Raw genomic sequence first — 21,197 nt, forward strand, 5'->3', positions numbered from 1 at the left:
CACCCCACCTCCTGTCTTCCTACGTACACTCACCCCACATCCTGTCTTCATCTGTACACTCACCCCACCTCCTGTCTAACTCTGTACACCACCCCACCTCCTGTCTTCATCTGTACACTCACCCCATCTCCTGTCTTCATCTGTACACTCACCCCACCTCCTGTCTTCAAATGTACACCCACCCCAACTCCTGTCTTCATCTGTACACCCACCCCACCTCCTGCCTTCATCTGTACACTCACCACAGCTACCACCTTCCTCTGTACACTCACCCCACCTCCTGTCTTCATCTGTACACTCACCCCACCTCCTGTCTTCATCTGTACACTCACCCCACCTCCTGTCTCCCTCTGTGCACTCACCACACCTCCTGTCTTCATCTGTACACTCACCCCACCTCCTGTCTCCCTCTGTACACTCACCCCACCTCCTGTCTTCATCTGTTCACCCACTCCACATCCTGTCTTCATCTGTACACCCACCCCACCTCCTGTCTTCATCTGTACTCTCACCCCACCTCCTGTCTTCATATGTACACTCACCCCACCTCCTGTCTCCCTCTGTACCATCACCCCACCTCCTGTCTTCATCGGTACACCCACCCCACCTCCTGTCTTCCTCTGTACACTGAACCCAACCTCCTGTCTCCCTCTGTACACTCACCCCACCTCCTGTCTTCATCTGTACACCCACCCCACCTCCTGTCTTCATCTGTACACTCACCCCACCTCCTGTATTCCTCTGTACACCCACCCCACCTCCTGTCTTCATCTGTACACCCACCCCACCTCCTGTCTTCATCTGTACACCCACCCCACCTCCTGTCTTCATCTGTACACTCACCACACCTGCTGTCTCCCTCTGTACACTCACCCCACCTCCTGTCTTCATCTGTACACTCACCCCACCACCTGTCTCCCTCTGTACACTCACCCCACCTCCTGTGTTCCTCTGTACACCCACCCCACCTCCTGTCTGCATCTGTAAACTCACCCCACCTCCTGTCTTCATCTGTACACTCACCCCACCTCCTGTCTTCCTCTGTACACTCACCCCACCTCCTGTCTTCCTCTGTACACTCACCCCACCTCCTGTCTTCATCTGTACACCCACCCCACCTCCTGTCTTCATCTGTACACTCACCCCACCTCCTGTCTTCTTCTGTACACTCACCCCACCTCCTGTCCTCATCTGTACACTCACCCCACCTCCTGTCTCCCTCTGTACACTCAGCCCACCTCCTGTCTTCATCTGTACACCCACCCCACCTCCTGTCTTCATCTGTACACTCACCCCACCTCCTGTCTTCATCTGTACACCCACCCCACCTACTGTCTTCATCTGTACACTCACCCAACCTCCTGTCTTCATCTGTACACTCACTCCACCTCCTGTCTTCCTCTGTACACTCACCCCACCTCCTGTCTTCATCTGTACACTCACCCCACCTCCTGTCTTCATCTGTACACCCACCCCACCTCCTGTCTGCATCTGTACACTCACCCCACCTCCTGTCTTCATCTGTACACCCACCCCACTTCCTGTCTTCATCTGTACACTCACCCTACCTCTTGTCTTTATCTGTACACTCACCCCACCTCCTGTCTTCCTCTGTACACCCACCCCACCTCCTGTCTTCATCAGTACACTCACCCCACCTCCTGTCTTCCTCTGTACACTCACCCCACCTTCTGTCTTCATCTGTACACTCACCCCACCTCCTGTCTTCATCTGTACACTCACCCCACCTCCTGTCTTCATCTGTGCACTCACCCCACCTCCCACCTTCCACTCTACACTCACCCCAACACCTGACTTCATCTGTAGACTCACCCCACCTCCTGTCTTCATCTGTACACTCACCCCACCTCCCACCTTCCTCTGTACACTCACCCCACCTCCTGTCTTCATCTGTACACTCACCCCACCTCCCACCTTCCTCTGTACACTCACCCCACATCCTGTCTTCATCTGTACACTCACCCCACCTCCTGTCTTCCTCTGTACACCCACCCCACCTTCTGTCACCCTCTGTACACTCACCCCACCTCCTGTCTTCATCTGTACACACACCCCACCTCCTGTCTTCATCTGTACACTCACCCCACCTCCTGTCTTCATCTGTACACCCACCCCACCTCCTGTCTTCATCTGTACACCCACTCCACCTCCTGTCTTCATCTGTACACCCACCCCACCTCCTGTCTTCATCTGTACACTCACCCCACCTGCTGTCTCCCTCTGTACACTCACCCCACCTCCTGTCTTCATCTGTACACTCACCCCACCTCCTGTCTCCCTCTGTAAACTCACCCCACCTCCTGTGTTCCTCTGTACACCCACCCCACCTCCTGTCTTCATCTGTACACTCACCCCACCTCCTGTCTTCATCTGTACACTCACCCCACCTCCTGTCTTCCGCTGTACACTCACCCCACCTCCTGTCTTCCTCTGTACACTCACCCCACCTCCTGTCTTCATCTGTACACCCACCCCACCTCCTGTCTTCATCTGCACACTCACCCCACCTCCTGTCTTCTTCTGTACACTCACCCCACCTCCTGTCTTCATCTGTACACTCAGCCCAACTCCTGTCTCCCTCTGTACACTCACCCCACCTCCTGTCTTCATCTGTACACCCACCCCACCTCCTGTCTTCATCTGTACACTCACCCCACCTCCTGTCTTCATCTGTACAACCACCCCACCTCCTGTCTTCATCTGTACACTCACCCCACCTCCTGTCTTCCTCTGTACACTGAACCCAACCTCCTGTCTCCCTCTGTACACTCACCCCACCTCCTGTCTTCATCTGTACACCCACCCCACCTCCTGTCTTCATCTGTACACTCACCCCACCTCCTGTCTTCATCTGTACACCCACCCCACCTCCTGTCTTCATCTGTACACCCACCCCACCTCCTGTCTTCATCTGTACACTCACCCCACCTCCTGTCTTCATCTGTACACTCACCCCACCTCCTGTCTCCCTCTGTACACTCACCCCACCTCCTGTCTTCATCTGTACACTCACCCCACCACCTGTCTTCCTCTGTACACTCACCCCACCTCCTGTCTTCATCTGTACACACACCCCACCTCCTGTCTTCATCTGTACACTCACCCCACCTCCTGTCTTCATCTGTACACTCACCCCACCTCCTGTCTGCCTCTGTACACTCACCCCACCTCCTGTCTTCCTCTGTACACTCACCCCACCTCCTGTCTTCATCTGTACACTCACCCCACCTCCTGTCTTCATCTGTACACTCACCCCACCTCCTGTCTTCATCTGTACACTCACCCCACCTCCTGTCTTCATCTGTACACCCACCCCACCTCCTGTCTTCATCTGTACACTCACCCCACCTCCTGTCTTCATCTGTACACCCACCCCACCTCCTGTCTTCATCTGTACACTCACCCCACCTCCTGTCTTCATCTGTACACTCACCCCACCTCCTGTCTTCCTCTGTACACTCACCCCACCTCCTGTCTTCATCTGTACACTCACCCCACCTCCTGTCTTCATCAGTACACTCACCCCACATCCTGTCTTCATCTGTACACTCACCCCACCTCCTGTCTTCATCTGTACACCCACCCCACCTCCTGTCTTCATCTGTACACTCACCCCACCTGCTGTCTTCATCTGTACACTCACCCCACCTCCTGTCTTCCTCTGTACACTCACCCCACCTCCTGTCTTCATCTGTACACTCACCCCACCTCCTGTCTTCCTCTGTACACTCACCCCACCTCCTGTCTTCATCTGTACACTCACCCCACCTCCTGTCTTCATCTGTACACTCACCCCACCTCCTGTCTTCATCTGTACACTCACCCCACCTCCTGTCTTCATCTGTACACTCACCCCACCTCCTGTCTTCATCTGTACACTCACCCCACCTCCTGTCTTCATCTGTACACTCACCCCACCTCCTGTCTTCATCTGTACACTCACCCCACCTCCTGTCTTCATCTGTACACTCACCCTACCTCCTGTCTTCATCTGTACACTCACCCCACCTCCTGTCTTCATCTGTACACTCACCCCACCTCCTGTCTTCATCTGTACACTCACCCCACCTCCTGTCTTCCTCTGTACACTCACCCCACCTCCTGTCTTCCTCTGTACACTCACCCCACCTCCTGTCTTCATCTGTACACTCACCCCACCTCCTGTCTTCATCTGTACACTCACCCCACCTCCTGTCTTCATCTGTACACTCACCCCACCTCCTGTCTTCATCTGTACACCCACCCCACCTCCTGTCTTCATCTGTACACCCACTCCACCTCCTGTCTTCATCTGTACACCCACCCCACCTCCTGTCTTCATCTGTACACTCACCCCACCTGCTGTCTCCCTCTGTACACTCACCCCACCTCCTGTCTTCATCTGTACACTCACCCCACCTCCTGTCTCCCTCTGTAAACTCACCCCACCTCCTGTGTTCCTCTGTACACCCACCCCACCTCCTGTCTTCATCTGTACACTCACCCCACCTCCTGTCTTCATCTGTACACTCACCCCACCTCCTGTCTTCCGCTGTACACTCACCCCACCTCCTGTCTTCCTCTGTACACTCACCCCACCTCCTGTCTTCATCTGTACACCCACCCCACCTCCTGTCTTCATCTGCACACTCACCCCACCTCCTGTCTTCTTCTGTACACTCACCCCACCTCCTGTCTTCATCTGTACACTCAGCCCAACTCCTGTCTCCCTCTGTACACTCACCCCACCTCCTGTCTTCATCTGTACACCCACCCCACCTCCTGTCTTCATCTGTACACTCACCCCACCTCCTGTCTTCATCTGTACAACCACCCCACCTCCTGTCTTCATCTGTACACTCACCCCACCTCCTGTCTTCATCTGTACACTTACCCCACCTCCTGTCTTCCTCTGTACAATCACCCCACCTCCTGTCTTCTTCTGTACACTCACCCCACCTCCTGTCTTCATCTGTACACTCACCCAACCTCCTGTCTTCATCTGTACACTCACCCCACATCCTGTCTTCCTCTGTACACTCACGCAACCTCCTGTCTCCCTCTGTACACTCACCCCACCTCCTGTCTTCATCTGTACTCTCACCCCTCCTCCTGTCTTCCTCTGTACACCCACCCCACCTCCTGTCTTCATCTGTACACTCACCCCACCTCCTGTCTTCATCTGTACACTAACCCCACCTCCTGTCTTCATCTGTACACCCACCCCACCTCCTGTCTTCATCTGTACACTCACCCCACCTCCTGTCTTCCTCTGTACACTCACCCCACCTCCTGTCTTCCTCTGTACACTCACCCCACCTCCTGTCTTCATCTGTACACCCACCCCACCTCCTGTCTTCCTCTGTACACTCACCCCACCTCCTGTCTTCATCTGTACACTCACCCCACCTCCTGTCTTCATCTGTACACTCACCCCACCTCCTGTCTTCATCTGTACACTCACCCCACCTCCTGTCTTCATCTGTACACTCACCCCACCTCCTGTCTTCATCTGTACACTCACCCCACCTCCTGTCTTCATCTGTACACTCACCCCACCTCCTGTCTTCATCTGTACACTCACCCCACCTCCTGTCTTCATCTGTACACTCACCCCACCTCCTGTCTTCATCTGTACACCCACCCCACCTCCTGTCTTCATCTGTACACCCACCCCACCTCCTGTCTTCATCTGTACACCCACCCCACCTCCTGTCTTCATCTGTACACTCACCCCACCTGCTGTCTCCCTCTGTACACTCACCCCACCTCCTGTCTTCATCTGTACACTCACCCCACCTCCTGTCTCCCTCTGTACACTCACCCCACCTCCTGTGTTCCTCTGTACAACCACCCCACCTCCTGTCTTCATCTGTAAACTCACCCCACCTCCTGACTTCATCTGTACACTCACCCCACCTCCTGTCTTCTTCTGTACACTCACCCCACCTCCTGTCTTCCTCTGTACACTCACCCCACCTCCTGTCTTCATCTGTACACCCACCCCACCTCCTGTCTTCATCTGTACACTCACCCCACCTCCTGTCTTCTTCTGTACACTCACCCCACCTCCTGTCTTCATCTGTACACTCACCCCACCTCCTGTCTCCCTCTGTACACTCAGCCCACCTCCTGTCTTCATCTGTACACCCACCCCACCTCCTGTCTTCCTCTGTACACTCACCCCACCTCCTGTCTTCATCTGTACACTCACCCCACCTCCTGTCTTCATCTGTACACCCACCCCACCTCCTGTCTTCATCTGTACACTCACCCCACCTCCTGTCTTCATCTGTACACCCACCCCACTTCCTGTCTTCATCTGTACACTCACCCTACCTCTTGTCTTTATCTGTACACTCACCCCACCTCCTGTCTTCCTTTTTAGACCCACCCCACCTCCTGTCTTCATCAGTACACGCACCCCACCTCCTGTCTTCCTCTGTACACTCACCCCACCTTCTGTCTTCATCTGTACACTCACCCCACCTCCTGTCTTCATCTGTACACCCACCCCACCTCCTGTCTTCATCTGTACACTCACCCCACCTCCTGTCTTCTTCTGTACACCCACCCTACCTCCTGTCTACCTCTGTACACTCACCCCACCTCCTGTCTTCCTCTGTACACCCACCCCACCTCCTGTCTTCCTCTGTACAAACACCCCACCTCCTGTCTTCCTCTGTACACTGACCCCACCTCCTGTCTTCCTCTGTACACCCACCCCACCTCGTGTCTTCCTCTGTACACCCACCCCACCTCCTGCCTTCATCTGTACACTCTCCCCACCTCCTGTCTTCATCTGTACACTCACCCCACCTCCCACCTTCCTCTGTACACTCACCCCACATCCTGTCTTCATCTGTACACTCACCCCACCTCCTGTCTTCCTCTGTACACCCACCCCACCTTCTGTCACCCTCTGTACACTCACCCCACCTCCTGTCTTCATCTGTACACACACCCCACCTCCTGTCTTCATCTGTACACTCACCCCAGCTCCTGCCTTCATCTGTACACCCACCCCACCTCCTGTCTTCATCTGTACACCCACCCCACCTCCTGTCTTCATCTGTACACTCACCCCACCTGCTGTCTCCCTCTGTACACTCACCCCACCTCCTGTCTTCATCTGTACACTCACCCCACCTCCTGTCTCTCTCTGTACACTCACCCCACCTCCTGTGTTCCTCTGTACACCCACCCCACCTCCTGTCTTCATCTGTAAACTCACCCCACCTCCTGTCTTCATCTGTACACTCATCCCACCTCCTGTCTTCCTCTGTACACTCACCCCACCTCCTGTCTTCCTCTGTACACTCACCCCACCTCCTGTCTTCATCTGTACACCGACCCCAGCTCCTGTCTTCATCTGTACACTCACCCCACCTCCTGTCTTCTTCTGTACACTCACCCCACCTCCTGTCTTCATCTGTACACTCACCCCACCTCCTGTCTCCCTCTATACACTCAGCCCACCTCCTGTCTTCATCTGTACACCCACCCCACCTCCTGTCTTCATCTGTACACTCACCCCACCTCCTGTCTTCATCTGTACACCCACCCCACCTCCTGTCTTCATCTGTACACTCACCCCACCTCCTGTCTTCATCTGTACACTCACCCCACCTCCAGTCTTCCTCTGTACACTCACCCCACCTCCTGTCTTCATCTGTACACTCACCCCACCTCCTGTCTTCATCTGTACACCCACCCCACCTCCTGTCTTCATCTGTACACTCACCCCACCTCCTGTCTTCATCTGTACACCCACCCCACTTCCTGTCTTCATCTGTACACTCACCCTACCTCTTGTCTTTATCTGTACACTCACCCCACCTCCTGTCTTCCTCTGTACACCCACCCCACCTCCTGTCTTCATCAGTAAACTCACCCCACCTCCTGTCTTCCTCTGTAAACTCACCCCACCTTCTGTCTTCATCTGTACACTCACCCCACCTCCTGTCTTCATCTGTACACCCACCCCACCTCCTGTCTTCATCTGTACACTCACCCCACCTGCTGTCTCCCTGTGTACACTCACCCCACCTCCTGTCTTCATCTGTACACTCACCCCACCTCCTGTCTCCCTCTGTACACTCACCCCACCTCCTGTGTTCCTCTGTACAACCACCCCACCTCCTGTCTTCATCTGTAAACTCACCCCACCTCCTGACTTCATCTGTACACTCACCCCACCTCCTGTCTTCTTCTGTACACTCACCCCACCTCCTGTCTTCCTCTGTACACTCACCCCACCTCCTGTCTTCATCTGTACACCCACCCCACCTCCTGTCTTCATCTGTACACTCACCCCACCTCCTGTCTTCTTCTGTACACTCACCCCACCTCCTGTCTTCATCTGTACACTCACCCCACCTCCTGTCTCCCTCTGTACACTCAGCCCACCTCCTGTCTTCATCTGTACACCCACCCCACCTCCTGTCTTCCTCTGTACACTCACCCCACCTCCTGTCTTCATCTGTACACTCACCCCACCTCCTGTCTTCAACTGTACACCCACCCCACCTCCTGTCTTCATCTGTACACTCACCCCACCTCCTGTCTTCATCTGTACACCCACCCCACTTCCTGTCTTCATCTGTACACTCACCCTACCTCTTGTCTTTATCTGTACACTCACCCCACCTCCTGTCTTCCTTTTTAGACCCACCCCACCTCCTGTCTTCATCAGTACACGCACCCCACCTCCTGTCTTCCTCTGTACACTCACCCCACCTTCTGTCTTCATCTGTACACTCACCCCACCTCCTGTCTTCATCTGTACACCCACCCCACCTCCTGTCTTCATCTGTACACTCACCCCACCTCCTGTCTTCTTCTGTACACCCACCCTACCTCCTGTCTACCTCTGTACACTCACCCCACCTCCTGTCTTCCTCTGTACACCCACCCCACCTCCTGTCTTCCTCTGTACAAACACCCCACCTCCTGTCTTCCTCTGTACACTGACCCCACCTCCTGTCTTCCTCTGTACACCCACCCCACCTCGTGTCTTCCTCTGTACACCCACCCCACCTCCTGCCTTCATCTGTACACTCACCCCACCTCCTGTCTTCATCTGTACACTCACCCCACCTCCCACCTTCCTCTGTACACTCACCCCACATCCTGTCTTCATCTGTACACTCACCCCACCTCCTGTCTTCCTCTGTACACCCACCCCACCTTCTGTCACCCTCTGTACACTCACCCCACCTCCTGTCTTCATCTGTACACACACCCCACCTCCTGTCTTCATCTGTACACTCACCCCAGCTCCTGTCTTCATCTGTACACCCACCCCACCTCCTGTCTTCATCTGTACACCCAACCCACCTCCTGTCTTCATCTGTACACCCACCCCACCTCCTGTCTTCATCTGTACACTCACCCCACCTGCTGTCTCCCTCTGTACAATCACCCCACCTCCTGTCTTCATCTGTACACTCACCCCACCTCCTGTCTCTCTCTGTACACTCACCCCACCTCCTGTGTTCCTCTGTACACCCACCCCACCTCCTGTCTTCATCTGTAAACTCACCCCACCTCCTGTCTTCATCTGTACACTCACCCCACCTCCTGTCTTCCTCTGTACACTCACCCCACCTCCTGTCTTCCTCTGTACACTCACCCCACCTCCTGTCTTCATCTGTACACCGACCCCAGCTCCTGTCTTCATCTGTACACTCACCCCACCTCCTGTCTTCTTCTGTACACTCACCCCACCTCCTGTCTTCATCTGTACACTCACCCCACCTCCTGTCTCCCTCTATACACTCAGCCCACCTCCTGTCTTCATCTGTACACCCACCCCACCTCCTGTCTTCATCTGTACACTCACCCCACCTCCTGTCTTCATCTGTACACCCACCCCACCTCCTGTCTTCATCTGTACACTCACCCCACCTCCTGTCTTCATCTGTACACTCACCCCACCTCCTGTCTTCCTCTGTACACTCACCCCACCTCCTGTCTTCATCTGTACACTCACCCCACCTCCTGTCTTCATCTGTACACCCACCCCACCTCCTGTCTTCATCTGTACACTCACCCCACCTCCTGTCTTCATCTGTACACCCACCCCACTTCCTGTCTTCATCTGTACACTCACCCTACCTCTTGTCTTTATCTGTACACTCACCCCACCTCCTGTCTTCCTCTGTACACCCACCCCACCTCCTGTCTTCATCAGTAAACTCACCCCACCTCCTGTCTTCCTCTGTACACTCACCCCACCTTCTGTCTTCATCTGTACACTCACCCCACCTCCTGTCTTCATCTGTACACCCACCCCACCTCCTGTCTTCATCTGTACACTCACCCCACCTCCTGTCTTCATCTGTACACCCACCTTACCTCCTGTCTACCTCTGTACACTCACCCCACCTCCTGTCTTCCTCTGTACACCCACCCCACCTCCTGTCTTCCTCTGTACAAACACCCCACCTCCTGTCTTCCTCTGTACACTGACCCCACCTCCTGTCTTCCTCTGTACACCCACCCCACCTCCTGTCTTCATCTGTACACCCACCCCACCTCCTGTCTTCATCTGTACACTCACCCCACCTCCTGTCTTCATCTGTACACTCACCCCACCTCCTGTCTTCATCTGTACAACCACCCCACCTCCTGTCTTCATCTGTACACTCACCCCACCTCCTGTCTTCATCTGTACACCCACCCCACCTCCTGTCTTCCTCTGTACACTCACCCCACCTCCTGTCTTCATCTGTACACCCACCCCACCTCCTGTCTTCATCTGTACACCCACCCCACCTCCTGTCTTCATCTGTACACTCACCCCATCTCCTGTCTTCATCTGTACACTCACCCCACCTCCTGTCTTCATCTGTACACCCACCCAACCTCTGTCTTCCTCTGTACACTGACCCCACCTCCTGTCTTCCTCTGTACACCCACCCCTCCTCCTGTCTTCATCTGTACACGCACCCCACCTCCTGTCTTCATCTGTACACTGACCCCACCTCCTCTCTTCATCTGTACACTCACCCCACCTCCTGTCTTCATCTGTACAACCACCCCACCTCCTGTCTTCATCTGTACACTCACCCCACCTCCTGTCTTCATCTGTACACCCACCCCACCTCCTGTCTTCCTCTGTACACTCACCCCACCTCCTGTCTTCATCTGTACACCCACCCCACCTCCTGTCTTCATCTGTACACCCACCCCACCTCCTGTCTTCATCTGTACACTCACCCCACCTCCTGTCTTCATCTGTACACTCACCCCATCTCCTGTCTTCATCTGTACACCCACCCAACCTCTGTCTTCCTCTGTACACTCACCCCACCTCCTGTCTTCATCTGTACACCCACCCTACCTCCTGTCTTCATCTGTACACTCACCCCACCTCCTGTCTTCTTCTGTACACTCACCCCACCTCCTGTCTTCATCTGTACACTTACCCCACCTCCTGTCTTCCTCTGTACAATCACCCCACCTCCTGTCTTCTTCTGTACACTCACCCCACCTCCTGTCTTCATCTGTACACTCACCCAAACTCCTGTCTTCATCTGTACACTCACCCCACCTCCTGTCTTCCTCTGTACACTCACCCAACCTCCTGTCTCCCTCTGTACACTCACCCCACCTCCTGTCTTCCTCTGTACACCCACCCCACCTCCTGTCTTCATCTGTACAATCACCCCACCTCCTGTCTTCATCTGTACACTCACCCCACCTCCTGTCTTCATCTGTACACTCACCCCACATCCTATCTTCATCTGTACACCCACCCCACCTCCTGTCTTCATCTGTACACTCACCCCACCTCCTGTCTTCCTCTGTACACTCACCCCACCTCCTGTCTTCATCTGTACACCCACCCCACCTCCTGTCTTCATCTGTACACTCACCCCACCTCCTGTCTCCCACTGTACACTCACCCCACCTCCCACCTTCCTCTGTACACTCACCCCACCTCCTGTCTTCATCTGTACACTCAACCCACCTCCTGTCTTCATCTGTACAATCACCCCACCTCCTGTCTTCATCTGTGCACTCACCCCACCTCCCACCTTCCTCTGTACACTCACCCCAACTCCTGTCTTCATCTGTAGACTTACCCCACCTCCTGTCTTCATCTGTACACTCACCCCACCTCCCACCTTCCTCTGTACACTCACCCCACCTCCTGTCTTCATCTGTACACTCACCCCACCTCCCACCTTCCTCTGTACACTCACCCCACATCCTGTCTTCATCTGTACACTCACCCCAGCTCCTGTCTTCATCTGTACACCCACCCCACCTCCTGTCTTCATCTGTACACCCACCCCACCTCCTGTCTTCATCTGTACACCCACCCCACCTCCTGTCTTCATCTGTACACTCACCCCACCTGCTGTCTCCCTCTGTACACTCACCCCACCTCCTGTCTTCCTCTGTACACTCACCCCACCTCCTGTCTCCCTCTGTACACTCACCCCACCTCCTGTGTTCCTCTGTACACCCACCCCACCTCCTGTCTTCATCTGTAAACTCACCCCACCTCCTGTCTTCATCTGTACACTCACCCCACCTCCTGTCTTCCTCTGTACACTCACCCCACCTCCTGTCTTCCTCTGTACACTCACCCCACCTCCTGTCTTCATCTGTACACCCACCCCACCTCCTGTCTTCATCTGTACACTCACCCCACCTCCTGTCTTCTTCTGTACACTCACCCCACCTCCTGTCTTCATCTGTACACTCACCCCACCTCCTGTCTCCCTCTGTACACTCAGCCCACCTCCTGTCTTCATCTGTACACCCACCCCACCTCCTGTCTTCATCTGTACAATCACCCCACCTCATGTCTTCATCTGTACACTCACCCCACCTCCTGTCTTCCTCTGTACACTCACCCCACCTCCTGTCTTCATCTGTACACTCACCCCACCTCCTGTCTTCATCTGTACACCCACCCCACCTCCTGTCTTTATCTGTACACTCACCCCACCTCCTGTCTTCATCTGTACACCCACCCCACTTCCTGTCTTCATCTGTACACTCACCCTACCTCTTGTCTTTATCTGTACACTCACCCCACCTCCTGTCTTCCTCTGTACACCCACCCCACCTCCTGTCTTCATCAGTACACTCACCCCACCTCTTGTCTTCCTCTGTACACTCACCCCACCTTCTGTCTTCATCTGTACACTCACCCCACCTCCTGTCTTCAACTGTACACCCACCCCACCTCCTGTCTTCATCTGTACACTCACCCCACCTCCTGTCTTCATCTGTACACCCACCCTACCTCCTGTCTACCTCTGTACACTCACCCCACCTCCTGTCTTCCTCTGTACACCCACCCCACCTCCTGTCTTCCTCTGTACAAACACCCCACCTCCTGTCTTCCTCTGTACACTGACCCCACCTCCTGTCTTCCTCTGTACACCCACCCCACCTCGTGTCTTCCTCTGTACACCCACCCCACCTCCTGCCTTCATCTGTACACTCACCCCAAGTCCTGTCTTCATCTGTACACTCACCCCACCTCCCACCTTCCTCTGTACACTCACCCCACATCCTGTCTTCATCTGTACACTCACCCCACCTCCTGTCTTCCTCTGTACACCCACCCCACCTTCTGTCACCCTCTGTACACTCACCCCACCTTCTGTCTTCATCTGTACACACACCCCACCTCCTGTCTTCATCTGTACACTCACCCCAGCTCCTGTCTTCATCTGTACACCCACCCCACCTCCTGTCTTCATCTGTACAAACACCCCACCTCCTGTCTTCATCTGTACACCCACCCCACCTCCTGTCTTCATCTGTACACTCACCCCACCTGCTGTCTCCCTCTGTACACTCACCCCACCTCCTGTCTTCATCTGTACACTCACCCCACCTCCTGTCTCCCTCTGTACACTCACCCCACCTCCTGTGTTCCTCTGTACACCCACCCCACCTCCTGTCTTCATTTGTAAACTCACCCCACCTCCTGTCTTCATCTGTACACTCACCCCACCTCCTGTCTTCCTCTGTACACTCACCCCACCTCCTGTCTTCCTCTGTACACTCACCCCACCTCCTGTCTTCATCTGTACACCCACCCCACCTCCTGTCTTCATCTGTACACTCACCCCACCTCCTGTCTTCTTCTGTACACTCACCCCAACTCCTGTCTTCATCTGTACACTCACCCCACCTCCTGTCTCCCTCTGTACACTCAGCCCACCTCCTGTCTTCATCTGTACACCCACCCCACCTCCTGTCTTCATCTGTACACTCACCCCACCTCCTGTCTTCATCTGTACACCCACCCCACCTCCTGTCTTCATCTGTACACTCACCCCACCTCCTGTCTTCATCTGTACACTCACCCCACCTCCTGTCTTCCTCTGTACACTCACCCCACCTCCTGTCTTCATCTGTACACTCACCCCACCTCCTGTCTTCATCTGTACACCCACCCCACCTCCTGTCTTCATCTGTACACTCACCCCACCTCCTGTCTTCATCTGTACACCCACCCCACTTCCTGTCTTCATCTGTACACTCACTCTACCTCTTGTCTTTATCTGTACACTCACCTCACCTCCTGTCTTCCTCTGTACACCCACCCCACCTCCTGTCTTCATCAGTACACTCACCCCACCTCCTGTCTTCCTCTGTACACTCACCCCACCTTCTGTCTTCATCTGTACACTCACCCCACCTCCTGTCTTCATCTGTACACCCACCCCACCTCCTGTCTTCATCTGTACTCTCACCCCACCTCCTGTCTTCATCTGTACACCCATCCTACCTCCTGTCTACCTCTGTACACTCACCCCACCTCCTGTCTTCCTCTGTACACCCACCCCACCTCCTGTCTTCCTCTGTACAAACACCCCACCTCCTGTCTTCCTCTGTACACTGACCCCACCTCCTGTCTTCCTCTGTACACCCACCCCACCTCCTGTCTTCATCTGTACACCCACCCCACCTCCTGTCTTCATCTGTACACTCACCCCACCTCCTGTCTTCATCTGTACACTCACCCCACCTCCTGTCTTCATCTGTACAACCACCCCACCTCCTGTCTTCATCTGTACACTCACCCCACCTCCTGTCTTCATCTGTACACCCACCCCACCTCCTGTCTTCCTCTGTACACTCACCCCACCTCCTGTCTTCATCTGTACACCCACCCCACCTCCTGTCTTCATCTGTACACCCACCCCACCTCCTGTCTTCATCTGTACACTCACCCCACCTCCTGTCTTCATCTGTACACTCACCCCACCTCCTGTCTTCATCTGTACACCCACCCAAACTCTGTCTTCCTCTGTACACTCACCCCACCTCCTGTCTTCATCTGTACACTCCCCCCACCTCCTGTCTTCATCTTACACCCACCCCACCTCCTGTCTTCATCTGTACACTCACCCCACCTCCTGTCTTCATCTGTACACTCACCCCACCTCCTGTCTTCATCTGTACACTCACCCCACCTCCTGTCTTCCTCTGTACACCCACCCCACCTCCTGTCTTCATCTGTACACTCACCCCACCTCCTGTCTTCATCTGTACACTCACCCCACCTCCTGTCTTCCTCTGTACACTCACCCCACCTCCTGTCTTCATCTGTACACTCACCCCACCTCCTGTCTTCATCTGTACACCCACCCCACCTCCTGTCTTCATCTGTACACTCACCCCACCTCCTGTCTTCATCTGTACACCCACCCCACTTCCTGTCTTCATCTGTACACTCACTCTACCTCTTGTCTTTATCTGTACACTCACCTCACCTCCTGTCTTCCTCTGTACACCCACCCCACCTCCTGTCTTCATCAGTACACTCACCCCACCTCCTGTCTTCCTCTGTACACTCACCCCACCTTCTGTCTTCATCTGTACACTCACCCCACCTCCTGTCTTCATCTGTACACCCACCCCACCTCCTGTCTTCATCTGTACTCTCACCCCACCTCCTGTCTTCATCTGTACACCCATCCTACCTCCTGTCTACCTCTGTACACTCACCCCACCTCCTGTCTTCCTCTGTACACCCACCCCACCTCCTGTCTTCCTCTGTACAAACACCCCACCTCCTGTCTTCCTCTGTACACTGACCCCACCTCCTGTCTTCCTCTGTACACCCACCCCACCTCCTGTCTTCATCTGTACACCCACCCCACCTCCTGTCTTCATCTGTACACTCACCCCACCTCCTGTCTTCATCTGTACACTCACCCCACCTCCTGTCTTCATCTGTACAACCACCCCACCTCCTGTCTTCATCTGTACACTCACCCCACCTCCTGTCTTCATCTGTACACCCACCCCACCTCCTGTCTTCCTCTGTACACTCACCCCACCTCCTGTCTTCATCTGTACACCCACCCCACCTCCTGTCTTCATCTGTACACCCACCCCACCTCCTGTCTTCATCTGTACACTCACCCCACCTCCTGTCTTCATCTGTACACTCACCCCACCTCCTGTCTTCATCTGTACACCCACCCAAACTCTGTCTTCCTCTGTACACTCACCCCACCTCCTGTCTTCATCTGTACACTCCCCCCACCTCCTGTCTTCATCTTACACCCACCCCACCTCCTGTCTTCATCTGTACACTCACCCCACCTCCTGTCTTCATCTGTACACTCACCCCACCTCCTGTCTTCATCTGTACACTCACCCCACCTCCTGTCTTCCTCTGTACACTCACCCCACCTCCTGTCTTCATCTGTACACTCACCCCACCTCCTGTCTTCATCTGTACCCCCACCCCACCTCCTGTCTTCATCTGTACACTCACCCCACCTCCTGTCTTCATCTGTACACTCACCCCACCTCCCACATTCCTCTGTACACTCACCCCACCTCCTGTCTTCATCTGTACACTCACCCCACCTCCTGTCTTCATCTGTACACTCACCCCACCTCCTGTCTTCATCTGTACACTCACCCCACCTCCTGTCTTCCTCTGTACATTCACCCCACCTCCTGTCTTCATCTGTACAATCACCCCACCTCCTGTCTTCATCTGTACACCCACCCCACCTCCTGTCTTCATCTGTACACCCACCCCACCTCCTGTCTTCCTCTGTACACCCACCCCACCTCCTGTCTTCATCTGTACACTCACCCCACCTCCTGTCTTCATCTGTACACCCACCCCACCTCCTGTCTTCCTCTGTACACCCACCCCACCTCCTGTCTTCATCTGTACACTCACCCCACCTCCTGTCTTCATCTGTACACTCACCCCACCTCCTGTCTTCATCTGTACACCCACCCCACCTCCTGTCTTCCTCTGTACACTCACCCCACCTCCTGACTTCATCTGTACTCCCACCCCACCTCCTGTCTTCAACTGTACACTCACCCCACCTCCTGTCTTCATCTGTACACTCACCCCACCTCCTTTCTTCATCTGTACACTCACCCCAACTCCTTTCTTCCTCTGTACACTCACCCCACCTCCTGTCTTCCTCTGTACACTCACCCCACCTCCTGTCTTCCTCTGTACACTCACCCCACCTTCTGTCTTCATCTGTACACTCACCCCACCTCCTGTCTCCCTCTCTACACTCACCCCACCTCCTGTCTTCATCTGTACTTTCACCCCACCTCCTGTCTCCCTCTGTACACTCACCCCACAACCTTTCTTCATCTGTACACTCACCCCACCTCCTGTCTTCATCTGTACACTCGCCCCACCTCCTGTCTTCATCTGTACACCCACCCCACCTCCTGTCTTCATCTGTACACTCACCCCACCTCCTGTTTTCATCTGTACACCCACCCCACCTCCTGTCTTCATCTGTACACTCACCCCACCTCCTGTCTTCCTCTGTACACTCACCCCACCTCCTGTCTTCATCTGTACACCCACCCCACCTCCTGTCTTCATCTGTACACTCACCCCACCTCCTGTCTTCATCTGTACACCCACCCCACCACCTGTCTTCATCTGTACACCCAGCCCCCCTGCTGTCTTCATCTGTACACCCACCCCACCTCCTGTCTTCATCTGTACACTCACCCCAACTCCTGTCTTCATCTGTACACCCACCCCACCTCCTGTCTTCATCTGTACACCCACCCCACCTCCTGTCTTCATCTGTACACTCACCCCACCTCCTGTCTTCATCTGTACACTCACCCCACCTCCTGTCTTCATCTGTACACCCACCCCTCCTCTGTCTTCCTCTGTACACTCACCCCACCTCCTGTCTTCATCTGTACACTCACCCCACCTCCTGTCTTCATCTTACACCCACCCCACCTCCTGTCTTCATCTGTACACTCACCCCACCTCCTGTCTTCATCTGTACACTCACCCCACCTCCTGTCTTCATCTGTACACTCACCCCACCTCCTGTCTTCCTCTGTACACTCACCCCACCTCCTGTCTTCATCTGTACACTCACCCCTCCTCCTGTCTTCATCTGTACCCCCACCCCACCTCCTGTCTTCATCTGTACACTCAGCCCACCTCCTGTCTTCATCTGTACACTCACCCCACCTCCCACATTCCTCTGTACACTCACCCCACCTCCTGTCTTCATCTGTACACTCACCCCACCTCCTGTCTTCATCTGTACACTCACCCCACCTCCTGTCTTCATCTGTACACTCACCCCACCTCCTGTCTTCCTCTGTAAACTCACCCCACCTCCTGTCTTCATCTGTACACCCACCCCACCTCCTGTCTTCATCTGTACACCCACCCCACCTCCTGTCTTCATCTGTACACCCACCCCACCTCCTGTCTTCCTCTGTACACCCACCCCACCTCCTGTCATCATCTGTACACTCACCCCACCTCCTGTCTTCATCTGTACACCCACCCCACCTCCTGTCTTCCTCTGTACACCCGCCCCACCTCCTGTCTTCATCTGTACACTCACCCCACCTCCTGTCTTCATCTGTACACTCACCCCACCTCCTGTCTTCATCTGTACACCCACCCCACCTCCTGTCTTCCTCTGTACACCCACCCCACCTCCTGTCTTCATCTGTACACTCACCCCACCTCCTGTCTTCATCTGTACACTCACCCCACCTCCTGTCTTCATCTGTACACTCACCCCACCTCCTCTCTTCCTCTGTACACTCACCCCACCTCCTGTCTTCCTCTGTACACTCACCCCACCTCCTGTCTTCCTCTGTACACTCACCCCACCTTCTGTCTTCATCTGTACATTCACCCCACCTCCTGTCTCCCTCTGTACACTCACCCCACCTCCTGTCTTCATCTGTACACTCACCCCACCTCCTGTCTCCCTCTGTACACTCACCCCACCTCCTGTCTTCATCTGTACACTCACCCCACCTCCTGTCTTCATCTGTACACCCACCCCACCTCCTGTCTTCATCTGTACACTCACCCCACCTCCTGTCTTCATCTGTACACCCACCCCACCTCCTGTCTTCATCTGTACACTCACCCCACCTCCTGTCTTCCTCTGTACACTCACCCCACCTCCTGTCTTCATCTGTACACCCACCCCACCTCCTGTCTTCATCTGTACACTCACCCCACCTCCTGTCTTCATCTGTACACCCACCCCACCTCCTGTCTTCATCTGTACACCCACCCCACCTCCTGTCTTCATCTGTACACCCACCCCACCTCCTGTCTTCATCTGTACACTCACCCCACCTCCTGTCTTCCTCTGTACACTCACCCCACCTCCTGTCTTCATCTGTACACTCACCCCACCTCCTGTCTTCATCTGTACACTCACCCCACCTCCTGTCTTCATCTGTACACTCACCCCACCTCCTGTCTTCATCTGTACACTCACCCCACCTCCTGTCTTCATCTGTACACTCACCCCACCTCCTGTCTTCATCTGTACACTCACCCCACCTCCTGTCTTCATCTGTACACTCACCCCACCTCCTGTCTTCATCTGTACACTCACCCCACCTCCTGTCTCCCTCTGTACACTCACCCCACCTCCTGTCTTCATCTGTACACTCACCCCACCTCCTGTCTCCTTCTGTACACTCACCCCACCTCCTGTCTTCATCTGTACACTCACCCCACCTCCTGTCTCCCTCTGCACACTCAGCCTGACTCACTAGTGTCCAATTCTCTCCTCACTGCCGTGGTTAGTGTTGCATGCGGCAGACGGAGCCTCCGCTTGTTCCTCTTTCCTCATCCAGTGTCTCCTGGAGTGTGTCACGGTGTTTTAGTTGTTGGCCTGTAGGGTGTAGCAGACCAGGGAACTGGTGCAACCCTGCCCACTCCCATCGGCACATCATCAGTATTTGCACTTTGATAATCAACCTTTCTGATCACTATCCCTCTGCACTGTCCATCGCTGCAAAGCCCTCAGGCGGGAATCGAACCCCAGGCCACTGGCTCAGCGACGGGGACACTTCCCATTGCACCACAAGAGCTCTCCCTGTCTACAGGGCCCCGTCTCCGTCCTCCTGCCCATCTCCTCCAACAGTCCTTCAGCTGCCTGGCCCTGGAGTACTGGGGATCTCACCGTATATACATTCTCACCCCTATCCAGACTCCCCCTGAACCCCCCCTCTCCTCCCCTCCCCCCTCCCAGTGATTATTCACCGATTATCAGGCGCAAGTTGGAAATCGGAAAATTCACTCACTCTGGACCAAGGACTCGTTTCTTTACTAAAGCCAATTCTTACTCCCTTTGCCTTTCGTTCCACGACTTCTACCTTCCCTTTGTCATTCCCCCCTCCCCAGACAACCCCAACCCTTCCAACCACATAAAGCCCATCCCATTTCTACCCGGCTGCAGCTCCGAAGAGGGGTCAGACAGACTCGAAACGTCAACTCGCTTTCTCTCTCCACAGAAGCTGCCCAGACCGGCTGAGGTTTTCCTCCTTTCCCTGTTTCGACCCCTCCATTGTCTGATCTCCAGTCCCATCGCCGCATTTTCCGGAATGAGTAACGTGCTGCATTCTCCCAAAGTGGTCTTTATGTTCCCGTATTGTCCAACGTGTTTTCATTGGCTCCACCCCGGCTCTGGTGATTTAGGGATTTATTCTGAGCTCTGTTATTTTTCAGGATCGCCCCCTCAGCCTCCAACCCCCACCAGGATTAATGAGCCGCCCCGATTACATCCAGGTACATTCCCATCATTACTACTCTGCTTTGTTGTGTCCGTGGGCTGTGAGACTTCTCTTAACAATTGTCTGACATGATTTCTCATGACAGATCCGTATCAGCTTCTCGGACCGACAACTAGCCGCTTAGCGAA

General features: G+C 54.7%; 1 protein-coding gene across 5 annotated transcripts in view; it reads left to right on the forward strand.

The window, feature by feature from the left end:
- LOC121274113 (Friend leukemia integration 1 transcription factor-like) overlaps window positions 1–21,197 on the forward strand; it is a 193,861-nt gene that overhangs the window by 152,801 nt on the left and 19,863 nt on the right. For 3 of the 5 annotated variants that reach the window (XM_041181272.1, XM_041181274.1, XM_041181276.1), the window contains exons 7-8: window positions 21,005–21,064; window positions 21,155–21,197. The exon at window positions 21,155–21,197 is cut by the window's right edge and continues 5 nt beyond it. In XM_041181272.1, the coding sequence (XP_041037206.1) occupies window positions 21,005–21,064; window positions 21,155–21,197 (103 nt within the window). The remainder of the gene's footprint in view (window positions 1–21,004; window positions 21,065–21,154) is intronic. The other 2 variants (XM_041181273.1, XM_041181275.1) reach the window with 1 other exon arrangement.

The sequence above is a fragment of the Carcharodon carcharias genome (assembly GCF_017639515.1).
Source record: "Carcharodon carcharias isolate sCarCar2 chromosome 29 unlocalized genomic scaffold, sCarCar2.pri SUPER_29_unloc_6, whole genome shotgun sequence".
Classification (NCBI taxonomy): domain Eukaryota; kingdom Metazoa; phylum Chordata; class Chondrichthyes; order Lamniformes; family Lamnidae; genus Carcharodon; species Carcharodon carcharias.